At 45.3% G+C, this 13,146-nt stretch overlaps 1 protein-coding gene across 1 annotated transcript in view; it reads left to right on the plus strand.

Annotated features, from left to right (window-relative positions):
• The window catches only part of AAK1 (AP2 associated kinase 1), a 55,139-nt gene that overhangs the window by 31,937 nt on the left and 10,056 nt on the right, over positions 1-13,146 (plus strand). The window contains exons 16-19 of the mRNA XM_009892970.1: positions 5,914-6,015; positions 7,686-7,787; positions 8,547-8,657; positions 12,085-12,189. Of these exons, the coding sequence (XP_009891272.1) occupies positions 5,914-6,015; positions 7,686-7,787; positions 8,547-8,657; positions 12,085-12,189 (420 nt within the window). The remainder of the gene's footprint in view (positions 1-5,913; positions 6,016-7,685; positions 7,788-8,546; positions 8,658-12,084; positions 12,190-13,146) is intronic.

The raw sequence follows: 13,146 nt of genomic DNA on the forward strand, positions 1-13,146 counted from the left end.
AAAAACCTTAATTTCTAATAAGAACTTTTATTTGTAGCAAGATGACACATTGAGATACAATCATTGCAGACATGCACAAACATATTGATGTGTACTGATGATTTGAGTTTATATCTTGAGTTGGGAAAATGCAATGTGGAAACTACTTATCTAGTAACTTGATGAGCTAATTGCTGTGTTATTAACTGAGAGTACAATATGGTGGTTTGATGCTTTGGAGCAACAAAGCCAATGGACCGCTGGAATTCCAGTTAAATGAGAGTAAATAGTATCTAGTGGTGTTTCCATCTGGGTTTTGAGTTTGATCTGAAGGGGTATTAGTTGACAAATACTTGAGATCTTGAAAGTTAAACTGAAATGGTTTGATTTTGATCTCTTAAGGAGCCACTGTTAAATGCTGTCCTACTGTTCTCCATGGTGTTTACAGTGCTGTGTGCATGTGTATTTAAAGCATGCCCATTGCTATGGGGTTTTTCTTTTCTTTGTGCTACGTAAGAAACAATTCCATTTGACAGAAACTCCATTGGGAAAATGAAAGTCCAGTGCCTTCCCTTGATTAGTCAAAGTCCTCTGTTGCTGAATAATGTGCAGGGCTTGCTTTAATCTTTAATACTTGATTAATCGATAGGCAGAAATCTTCCTGAGTGACTAATCTATACCTGCCCTCCCACTCGCAGCGCAGTTGACTTGGCAGGATTTTTACAACCTTGTCTTTCTTTCTCAGTTGACATCCGAAGAAAAGAACTCTGCTGTGTGCTCTATTGAATTGTGTTTCTTTTTGCTATTCCTCCGCAGTACACGAGTGAGTAACGTTCTTACTGTGTGCGGTGCCTGGCTGGTGGACTTCTTTGGCTTTGAGATGTTGCATCTTGATTGTTCGGTGTGTTACCAATGAATGACGGATCTTTGCCCTCTGTTCCTTTTAACTTGCAAGTTTCTTAGGAGTCTTTTTATTCTTTCTAATAGCCTGCTTTAACTAAAACCCCCTTTTGCCCCCCTTCTCTCTTGATTTATATTTTTTTCATAATCTGAGTCCTTCTTAAAGTGCTTTCTGCATATACTTTGTTGCTTAACCAGTATATCGCCACGTATAAATGCAGCATGCCAGCCTGTAGTCTCTGGCGGTGGTGGTGTTGCAGATGCAAAGTCTGTGCAAATTGACTAATTGTAAATCTCAAAAATCAGATTTGTGCATGTGTTGGAAAAGAAGGGATCTGAAGAAAAAGGTCAAAACTTTCTCACTGGATTGTCCAAAGCTGTGCTCCTCAACCTACGCATGACTGATCTTGCTTTCTGTCCCACGATGTAAATCCATAGTTAATTCTGCTGGTGCTAAATGGCATTCCTTCCTTCCTTCTTACATTGGTGCAAATCAGAGGAAAGGCTCTTGCTGTCATTCCAGGTGGAAGCGATTTGGTTTTCCAGTCTCTGAAGCTACCAACCCCTGCCATTTGGGGATGCCTCTGCGGGCTGTTAGCTCGAGGCTTCTTGCTTTGCTTTTTCTGCCACAGGTTTTGCTTACTCTGACTATGATAGGAAACAATCAGTAATTTCTTACTGCCAGGAACTGGGAACTTGGGAAGAATGCGAAACATTTGTCTAAAGGCTGCAGTATGTGCCTGGGCTTTAGCTCTGGAAAGGGTTGATCGGGCGCTTTTTAATCCCCCCTGCGTGCTTTTAAGCTTAGGCACCTTCTTAAGACTTGCTAATACGTCTCACTCAGCCAGCGTCCATACTAGCTGCTGCAACGCCAGAGCAAACTTGCTGCCATCCTGTCAGGGATGAAAACAGGCAAAGTAGAAAACCCGACAGAAAATGAAATATCAATGATCAGATCATTGAACCTGAATCAAGCTTACTTTCCCTGTGACCTGGAAAGCATCAGGCGGATTTTTGGCAGGCTGTCTGGGGAAAAGGATTCCTCCAAGAGGCAACCTCATACTGGGAGCCGAGTTATCGATTAAAGCACGTTTCCCAGCTGGAGTTCGATAAAAGCCCTTCCTGAGAGCCCTTCAGGAGCTGTATGGTATAAAATATCTTTGTATTGGGTTACATTTTCTTAACCTTGTTTATCCTCGGGCTTGTTCGTATGTCTACATGTGAATACTCTGGATATGTGTATTGGATTTGAGGCGGAAGGACCTCTGATACTATAAAATCCTGAATTTAACCGCATGGTGATTGATATGACAGAACGTGTCTTGTCCTGTCACGCTCCAGGCTGAGCTCTATACATGCATAAAATCAGTTGCAATGGGCCCTGAAACTGCAGCATAGAAGTTGTTTGTATTTGTTTATTTATTTTGTGTTCCATTGCTGCATAACCGATCTTCTTTGCCATCACGACCACTTGTAAAACGCCGCTTGTGATTGTGTGCCTACATGCCCGGAGAGTCAAAAGAAACTGGAACTGTAGTGGCAAAACATCCCTCTTGGTTTTCCTCCAGTAGAAGGTCTTTGCGAAGGGGGTGGCAGATGGGAGAGAGTGTTGCAGAGAAGTCCATACCCGAGGCTGTACCCTTCATCTCTTCTGCAAATGGCAGATACATCCTGCGTGCTGTTTGCTTTATTGGTGGAGTCTGTTGTGCAGCAGATGCTCACTTCATATATGCGTGACTTGGAACGGTCATGTTTGTACAGATAACAGAAACAAGACTAGTTATCCCGGTTTTTCCTTTTCTTGCACTGCTGTATTTCTTACTCATTCAAATCAGTTAGCGTTGCTGGCTTCTCACCATCTCAGCCAGGACTTCGCTTGCAGGTGAGGCAGCTTTTTTCTTGGAAATTCAAATTAAACTTCTGCTGGAGGATTCCTTTGGGAGCAGGACCCAAAATGCAGTATTATGAGCGACTGTATTTTCTTACTAGGTTTGCATATAGTTAAACTGCAGCAGCCTAACATTCCTGCACAGGGAAACAGTCCAGTGTGTGGAAGATGCCCTCCTTGAGTTACTGCTTTGATCCTTGGAGCAGAGGCTTGGAGCTGGGTTTATTTGCCACTGCAGAGGCATGGAGTGTTTTTGGACTTGAATGTCCGATGTGGATTCAGACAAGCTTCCTTTAGCACATGCGTGTGTTTCAATAAGCATGTTGTGCTAAAGAGACCAAACCGAACTCTTGCAGAGAAGGTATTCCTCCTAACTAACGCAGAGCCGTGGGTTGGGCTGGGCCGTCGCTAACCTTTCCTTTGCTCCTAGTTGAACGTGAATTTTCCCACCACGTAAAGCGACTGCTGTTCCTTTACTTTATCTCATTCCTACAGGTTAGTGCAAGATGCAACACAAAACAGAAACCAGGGAAATTAACTGCTGGGCCTCAAAATAGACTGAGGCATTTCATTTTTGTTACTTTTGGTATCTCTTTTCCCATTCATCCTGACACCTTCTTGTTTGCGTTGAACTTCTCAGCCTTACTCAAAAGGGAGAAAGTTCATTTTAATCATGCCATACAGATGCAGTGGCTACCTGTAACGGCGTTGGCGGGTCAGCACCAGCAGTGAAGGAAGCAAGAAAGGAGATCTTGTGAGACAAGTAACAAAATAAGACAAACACCAACAGTCTAAAGCTTTGCGTAAAATCAGTTGAGCCCAGGGGACAGAAGGGAAAACTAACATGTAGGGAGAACACCACCATGTTTTTTTCTCATAATTTCTGCATGTCTAAAAAATGTGGCTGAGCTCAATAGGCAGATTGGTCTGGTACCTGACCAAGAGGCAGATCCGCTTTGTTAAATGGGAAATCTGCAGTAGGAGGAAACTTTGGAAAGGTAAGGTTGAAGGAGGCACACTTCAAGGAGCAAGACACTTGGAAGTGGGATCATAACAGGAATGGTTACTGTATATATGGGTTTGAAGGTATAGGTTGATGCAAGTGCCTTGTGAAGAGCTGGGTGTTGGCAGACAGCCTTCGGTAAGAGTCTGCTTGGAAAGGGGTGTCTTCGGCCTGACCCTCTAAGATGGGAATGCACTCACAATGTACATACGTGTCACTTTGTAGCTTACTTTATCTCAAAGTAGGAGCCAAACCCAATCTGAAATTGCCCAACTCTGAGACAATCCGTAATTTCTCCTACAGTTGTGTCCTTGCTATCTGGATTCATGGATTTAAAACGCTGGTTTAGGCAGCGGTACTCTGGGTGGATACCTGGTATCTCACCACTTCCCTTCCAGGAAAAGGAATTGAGCATGTTCCCCAGCATCTTGGCCCCAAGTCTCTCGCCTGTGTTGTGTTAGGTTTTCCCAACGTGCCATCATCAGTTCCATCCTCCTTAGCCCCCTTTTGAGAGCATTAACGCCTCTTTTTGTTGCCGAACCCCTGCTCCCTGCCTCTCCATTCATCCAAGGAAAAAACAAAAAAACCTCTTTGTGCAGTGAGAAGCCGGAGGACACCTCTGCAGCCGGGGCGCCTTTGCTTTGGTGACCTTCAAAATTGAGTACTCCTTGTAGAGGTGGGAAACTTTCAGGTACATTCAAGCCTGCTGTTCCCATCGGGTTTTTTTCCTTTCAGTTGACCTTCTTGAGGCCTTCAGGGATGTAACAGCTGCCTCTTGGGTTGCTTTTTAGGTTGCCTTCCCTTCCTGGTTGCTTTAGTGAGTTGGGCTTGTGAAGTTTTTCATGGGGAGTAGGATTTGTCCTGCTTTGAATAAGTAGTTCGAAAGCCACTGGGCTATTTTATCATTTAGAAAGGGCAATAAAAAAGATTGATATTATTACCATGTATGTAACAGTGCGACTTAAGCTTTTCTTTTGCTTTCTCAGCTTGGTAAGTCTTTTATACAGCAGTGTTCCAGAGCCTGTGCTTTTGTGCAGTTATGGGCACGTTTTCTTCGGCTAATAAATAATAACACCAGGCTTTGCACTCAAGACGTAAAATATAGATGTAAATATTTTGTGAATGTATAACTGTGGCAGGGGCACAGCTCATTCCAGTGTTAGATTATAAATGCAGTTGTTTCAACCAGTTGAAATGGCCGAATTTCTCTGTTTGGAGCAAATTCTATCAGTGCTGTTCTGCTGAAGGTGATTACTTCTAGCAAATCCTGAAAATGTTCTTTATCTTCTTGTTCTGGGAAGAAACGCTGGTGAAAGCTAAATAATTAAGCTCATTATTGAAAACCTGGTTAGTATGATTGGGAAATCGCTCATCCACCAGATTAATAATTGAGATTAACTTTTTGCCCAGGCTATCTAAATGTCTTTGTGTGAAGGATAATGGGAACCACAGGAGTTGTACTGCTGAGAATGACATGTCTGATTTGAAACCTGATAGTTGAAATAATTAAGGGGTAACTAGACAGCTGTTTAACCCAAGGGCATGTTCAGATGTCTGGCACTGGAGTGTCTCAATGATTTCTGGTTTTGCTTAAGCTCTGAAGGGCTGCAAGTGTTCCATTCTTGAGCAAATTAATAAGTATTTTATACCTAGCTCTAGCATTCCTGCGCTTCTGATCATCTCTTCTGCTTTGTCTCATTATACAAAGACTAACAAAGACCTCCCCAGCATAGGGAGGTGAGAGGGGAAAAACCTGCGGGATTCCTTTTCCCTTTTCTTTTTTTTTTTTTTTTTTTTCCCAAATTTGAGTGTCAGTGGGTCATGTTAAGCTTTTGTGCTTTGGGTAGGGGAGAAAGAACTGCATGCTGTTTTACAGCGGCTCCTCAGGGAGAGCAGCGCCCGGTGGGTGAGGGTGTCCTCAGTCGTCTTAGATGACCATGGCCAGCTGGTGAAGAGCTGCCCCCTAATATCTCTAACTGATAGTGTTACGTGCACGTAAAATTGTGCAGATGCTGTTGCAAGGCTGACCACTGGAACTATGAACCACTAAACTGAGTACCTGACTAATGTTGTCTTTTCTTGTGTTTGGTTTTTTTGCTTTTTTCTCTGTTGCCTTCCTTCCTCCTTTTCCTGCTTAACCCAGAAAAACTGATTGAGGGACTCAAATCTCCTGAGACTGCGCTTCTGCTCCCTGATATCCTGCCTCTCGCTGACCCCTTCGGTAGCACGTCAGACGCTGTGAATGGTAAAAATAAACTCAGGGCGCCTCCTCCCTCTGTCTTACATGGCATGTCTTGTCCCGCATGATAACTCTGCGTGTTTACCCCCACCGGGCTCTCAAAACACCCGCTGATGTTGGTGAAACGCAGTGCGATAGGAAGTTATGGATTATGCTGAGACAGATCTGCCTTTTCCTGGTGAGACTGGCATCCGAACAGCAAAGACTTGGTATTTGCATTTAAAATCTAGACTTAAAGATTTGGCACGATAGCATGGCATGGTTGTGCCTTGTGTGTTCTTCTGGTCTTGGTAGAAGAAAGTTAATTGTCGACTGAAAGAGAAGATGCAAAAAATCCCTCCATTTCTGCTCAAGAGTTCATGTGTAACCATGGCCCAGGCACTGAGCCTGTCTGTCTCTCTGTCCACCCTCAGCAGATGAGGGCAGCGTTGCCCCTGACCCGGGGCGTGTGCTGCGAATGAACGTGCTGCCGTGAGCCCGGATGCAACACGCTCCAGGCAGTATAAAGATTTCAGTGTGTTGCAGAATTGTATTTGGTCTACTTGCCAAATGTACTAAAGACTAATAATTGCAGGCTGCAGTTAGTCGCAATCAGCTGCTTTTGTGGCTCTGGGTCCCAGCCAGGGTCCCCTGGGTAGCTGGTTGCAACCTTGTAGCTTTGAATAGAAAGGTAGGAAATAACTTACCTTAATAGAAAGACTTTTTCTCCCTTTTGCAATTTTTGGCAGTTGTCTGAATACTCTTAGATAATGATCCTGCAAATCACAGACACACACACACGCACACTGCTATGCAAACGAAAAGATTCATGAATGTCTCTTAGGCTGACCAGTTAGACCATTTCTGGTCCTAGCATTTGAGTGCATCCTTATTCTTCAATTTAACTTCTTAGTCATTACCTTGATGTTGGTCCTTGAGGAAGAGACCCAGACAAGCGTTACACCTGGCTGGTATGACAGTGACATGTCTCTCCCCCTCCCCTTTATGGTTTCTATTAAAACAAATCTTTCTATCCAGCCTTTGTAAACATCTTCTTTCGTATCCACAGAATGGACATCAACATTAGACCATACTGGGGACTGGTGTTTTCAATTAAGACATTGAGTTCCAAAACTTTATCGCCTCTCCGTAGTCTTTGCTCCACTGGGCACTCAAAATGAAAAAAAGATCCCACGTCTTGGCTTTTTACATGCTTAACTGGGAATGTGTGAAGGGCTCCGCAGTAGGTGTTTTAATGTTCTGTTACTGCTAATGCAGGGGGACTGCTTAACGGTCAGTGTTTTCCTTTTGCTGGAAAAGGACCTTGCAAAAGCCTGTAGCTGTTTGCCCGGCCCCGGGCCTTCCGCTCAGCTGTGGGGCAGGCGTTACCCTCCCGTTCCACCCTCTGGGTATTTCAAATTGGGCTTCCACAAATTAAAAGAAAGAACAAAAAAACCCAACCCAACCTGCCCACAGGAAAACTCAAACTCAACAAACACTGATGTGTTACAGTCTTCTCTTGTGATTAAATTATCGTTGGTCTGACTTCAGCCTCTTGTTGCTGCCAGTGTAGCTGACACCTATTAAAGGGTCACTAAAGGATTCAGACAACTGCCGCCTTAGTTCCTACTTGTGCTGTGTCTTGCGAACTAACCTCTGGCTTCTTCTCTGCTCTGGTATTTTGCACATTTGGAAAGGAAAACCTGACGTAGCTGTTGAGAGTCTCATACCGGGCCTCGAGGCTCCGTTGCCCCAACGCCTTGTGTCGCAGACCGAGTCGGTCGCCTCCAACAGAACAGGTTGGTGAGGCAGGAGGGTGTTGGGGGGACAGGGATGCATCGTACCGGTGGGCTCTGTAAATCCAAAAGCACTATCTGCTTGAACATGAGCATCTCTGCTGCTTTGCCCACCAGTGTAAACTGGGCTTGCTTGTGTGTCTTGTGAGTGGACGCTGCATGGTTCCTTGAAGGTCAATGTTACTGCACGGTGTTCCTTCAGCCCACCCTTTCAGACCTGCAGGTGCCAGAGCGTTGCTCCGATGAAGTGCTTTGGCAATCTGCAGCAGTCATGGATTTCTGTCTGTCCCATTGGGGCATGGTAGTAAGCAATTCACGTCCCTTCTTACTGTCAGGGCCTTGATCTGGCCACTTTTGCAGCAGATGGACTCGACCTTACGTCAGAGGTCTCTGGTGAAATAGGCAGTGCGCATTGTTTCGCCAGAGAGTCCCTGCAACGCTCCCTTCCTCCCCACGCTCCCCTTCACTCCCCCTCTATAACCTGTCTCTTGTGGGGGATTTTGTTGCACGCTCAGCTTCAGAGAGCAGTTAGCCCCGGAGAATGTGTTATGTGTTGCTAAAGGTGTTGGGAATCCCTCTGCCCTCACTGCAGAGCAGTAAGGAATGCTTTCCAGCACCAAAAATGGTAGCTTTTGTGTCGGCTTTGCATCAAAGCTCTGTTTGTACACTAAGCGGACGGGAAGAGGAATGTGAGAATGAGCTTAACGGTGTTTGTGTCCTGTTTAATGCTACCGTGCGGCCTCTGGATTAACCTGGATTCAGACTCTCTCACTGGGGAAGACTCTCTGCTTGACTGTTCTCTGCTTTCTAACCCTGCCGCTGACCTCTTGGATGAGTTTGCTCCCGTAGCTTTCGCAGCTCAACCTCACACAGGTAAACTGACCTTCTGTCTCTAACACCTAATCAGTCCCGGGACGCGGTCTTTAGCTGTCCTGAAGTGAAGCCCATACCGGTTTATACAAGCAGATGCTCTCACCCATTTTCTGGTGGTGTTTTTTTCCCCCCAAGCCATTGTTTTGTTTTCTCCCCAAGCTGGTGAAACTTGAAATGCACGTTGAAAGTACTAAGGGGAAAAATACAGATAAAAGTATTCAGCTTGACTGCAAAGCCCAGGTTTGCCAAGACAGATGGCATCTTCCATGAGACGGGGATACAGCAGAAGGGATCCGGCAGGCTTAAAGGGTGGGCTGTTGCGTGCAACCCTTCTTCAGGTTTGTAAGCGAACGCGTTCTGGCTTTGCTTTTTTATGCCTGGTTTTATGCCGCATTATTCATTCTGGAAGGGAGTCTGATAATCATCTCTGCTGGTGTCAGAAGTCTTTGACATGAGAGGCTTCTTTTTTTTTTTTTGGTTAGTTAGAGTTAGCATCCGAGGCGTGTGACTGAGCTCCTTCCCATCTAGAGAATGTTTTCCTTTTCAGAGGTTATCAGGAGAGAGTTCTTGAGTCAAACTGCAGTGGCACAGCAAATAGGAATGAAAGTCTGAAGTGCAATATCCAACTGAAAATTAGAAGGGTTTCATAATAACACAAAAAAGCAGAGCTGAAGAAGAGAAGCAGACAGAGTGTGGCAATTCCTGAGAGCTGCAGACCAGCCCTTGCAGTACGTCGGCATTTGAGCTTGAGTGGAATTGTGGAAATACTGTGCAGCAATGAGAGTTCTGTTGTCTTGCTGCTAACAAGCGAGAATAGAAGACCTGGGGAAGCCGGGCCCTAACTCAGATGGCTTTTTTTTTTTTTTTTTATTTTTAATTTCCCGAGCTGCAGAGCACCCAGCTGAAATCTGGCCCTTCTCTGCGCAGCGTGGCTGGAGCGGTGGCGCTGGAGTGGTTTGCAGAGCTATCGGCTGCGGTGCGCCTTGCCCGTGAATTTTCCTGCTCTGTTCTTGCACAGCCCTATTACGGGCTAAAGCAGTTGCGAGCAGTGCTTGTGTCCCTCGGGGACAACGCCACATTTTAGCGGATGACTCTGACATAAGCCAAGCTTGTAGTGAACATTGGGCAGTACGCATACACCTGGGTGAGAGGGAAGACTGGGATTTCTGTGCTATTTATTGCCTTAAAAAGTGGCCCAGAGCACAAATGCTACCTACAGGGTGCCCCTTGCCGATGGGTTTTGCTTATCTCGTTTGGGAAGTATCCCTGTAGCAACAGAAAATGATCTGTCCTCAGAGGAATCGCTGTAAAAACAGTCTGTAATCAATTTTTACACTTGATGGCACTTCAAAATGAGTTTGTGTTTTTCATAGAGCTTTTGGGTTTAAACAAGCAGTTGTTCTAATTGCTCGTTGCTATAATATACTTCCATGCCACTTTATTTTGAGTAAATGGCTTGAAATGTATGTCGAGCGGTTATTACTCCGTGTCTGGAACGCAGCAAAGCCCAAACATTGTCGGTGTGACTTAATGAGAAAATGAATTAACAGCCTCCTGCCTGCCTTCTCCCAGGCTGCCCTGCTCTTCCCTCTGGGATGAGAAGGGCTCACGTTTGATGAGGAAAACGAGACTTCTATTGGGGGTGGTGGGGCAAAATATTAAAATCTTCCAAAACTCATTTGTGGCTTCTCTTCCAACCCTGCTTTTATAGCTCTGGGTGTGGTCGTTAGCTGTACATCTGCCTCAATCTTTTCTTTTTATTCTCTTTCTTTATCCAATCTGGCTTTGGTGACGGAAAGCTCCCGTGGGGCAGCTGCTGCGCTCCGTGGGTGCAATCAGCCTGTGGAACCGCGACGCTGCAAGTTGTCAGCGGGGCCGGGAGGAGTTGAGAAAGCAGCGGTGGTCGGGGCAGGGTTGGTGCTCCTTGCCTCCGTCCTTCACTGGGCTGTTCTCTGGCCTCTGAATTTTTGCTCAGCCTTCGGGATTCCTTAATGTGCATTTGGATACGGCACCGAGCTGCATGTATGGGGAGAATTTTTCTACTTACGGTGATATATAGTCACTGTGGTGAGCTCAAGCGCTTCTGAAGGAGTTTTGCCCAAATAGGGACACTCGCCGGCCTTTCCCTCTCCTTGGGAAAGACAGCCCGTAGTTGGGCAGTGCTCCTTCAGCAGCTCTTGTACAGCCACCGGAGCTGCGAGCAGCCGTGTGCGTGAAGGCAGTGGAAAGGAAATCGGATGCTGGCACAGGCTCCCAGGTGGGCTGCGAAGAGCCACCAATAAATAACTCCAGAGACAGAGCGATGACAAGATGAGACTTTCCGTTACGGTGAAACGTCTTTGTGGGTTTTGACACTGTACAGGATAGTCTTCTATAAAATTCGTTGTGTTTTTTTTTTTCTGGGTCTGATGCTCCAGAGGGGACAGCGTATTTCCACAAGTGGTTTCTTGCATCACCTCGCACAAAACCTGTGAGCGCATTTGTCAGCTTTAGGTAAAGAGCTATTACTCACGGTAGGAGTCAAACAGGAATGTTCCTGTTCCTTGGAAACCGGTGACTTGTACACGTCCTTGCCAGGCTTTCAGAAATATTTCATGTTGTAATTGAGGACCTGATTTTGGAAGGTATTTGAGGTATCTAAAGTAACAGTGATGCACAGCACGAGTGTGAAAGTCCCTAAAGGTATGTAATTGCCCGATAAGGCAGATAGATATCTCATCCACTGTGGAGATTGTTGAAAGTGTCAAACTGCAGTTGACGTGGTTTGAAATCAATGGAATTATGTGCCAGAACTGCTCTGGGGGCCTTTAAAAAAAAATATCTCCCTCGGTATCTGGTTTCAGGTGTTTAAACTCCTTGGAAACCTGACTTCATATTGCACTTCTTGTTTTATCACCGTAGGTGAAAGCTCAGGGGTTTTGTCTCACGGAGATGACTGGAATTTCTTCTGTGTGGTTTTTTTTTTTTTTTTCCTCAGCCCTTTTCTTCTCGCTGTGCGTGAGAGCGGGTAACTGGAGAGCCAGATTGCGCTCTCAAACTGTGCTAATGCCTGACAGCCACTGGACGATGACAAAGAATACCTTCTGTCCTCGGGAACTTTAAGCCCCAGGCTTTTACCACAGCTTTGAACTATGCCAATGGTTAAGCCTTCAGATCGGCCGAATTTGATTCTGGTTCTCGTGACTTGGCTTGCTCTCAGATTTATTTCCACACAACCCCTCCGCTTTTGTATTTAATTGGCTCTCTTGCTTCTTGCCTTCTTTACCAAAGACTTACCAACTTTGTTTCACCTTTTAAATGAAACTCCTGCTTCTAAACCCTGTCTCCGAAAACGTAAAGAGGTTCTAACGCTTTTGTAGCAATTCTAACCAGACTCTCTGCTATCTTTGCTTCTTTTCCTTTTTGCTTTTTCTCCTTTATGCTGCAGAAGATACTAACCTGATATCAGGCTTTGATGCTCCTGAGGGCTCTGAAAAAGTGACAGAAGATGAGTTTGACCCAATTCCAGTGTTGATATCCAAAAATTCACAAGGTAAGCCAGGATTTGGGGGTGCAAAAGGGAAGGAAAAAAGGAAGAGTTCTGGGGCAGTGGTGCTGCAGCACATGTGAAGTAATTAAAATCGTAAACTGGAAGATACTGTCCTTGTAGTATTTAGTGAGCTTAGTCTTTCTCTGATTTACACCGGCCTTGAAATTTCCCTAAATTCTCTTTGTGAGAAGATTGCATGTCCAAAAAGATAACAGACATGCAAGCTTCTTTGGGTCCCAGGAAGTAATTTCTATCAGTCCGCCAGGCAGGGCACACAGACACCGCTGTGGCTGAAGTGCAATGGAGAACTGTGTTCTCTGACGGTCTTATTTAGCGTACAAGGCAATGGAAGGAAGTCCTTTGACTTTTAAATGAACTTGGCATGAGGTGCAAGAAAGGGGGATGATGGTGATAATCCTTTATAAAAACCTGCTGAAAGTGAGTTTATTCCCTTCCGACTCATGTCTTTCAAAGGTGCTTGTGGGAACTGAGCGTGAGAAGTTTGGTAGATGGTACCCACCTCCTTTGAAGAACTTGGAGCAGTCAGAATCCTTAGGACAGGGACTGGAAAGTTTCTCCTTTTACAGCATTCCTGTTGCCTAGATCACGTTAACGCGGGGTCTTTCCTAGGGTTGAGTCTAAGAAGCCGCACTGTTTCCTTAGAAGAAGTAACAGTGCTGCATTTTGTAGCTCTTGTAGGGACAGAAGCGGGCAGCGTTTTGCAGCCTGGTCAGTCAAATTGAGCTCTCTGCAGTCACGCCGGGGAAAAGTTTTGATTAGAGCTTCCAATATGCTAGCGTAGGTCTAAAAACATACTTTAGGGCTCCCTTTTTTTTGGGGGTGGGGGGGGGTGGGTGTTTTCTTGTTGTTTTGGCTTTTTTTTCTTTTTTCATTTGCTGGTGGAACTTTTTTGACTTCCCTAACTCCCATTTTTGTTTACAGCAGGCATGTGCTGTACCC

This window comes from Charadrius vociferus, unplaced genomic scaffold, assembly GCF_000708025.1.
Source record: "Charadrius vociferus isolate BGI_N301 unplaced genomic scaffold, ASM70802v2 scaffold1339, whole genome shotgun sequence".
NCBI lineage: Eukaryota > Metazoa > Chordata > Aves > Charadriiformes > Charadriidae > Charadrius > Charadrius vociferus.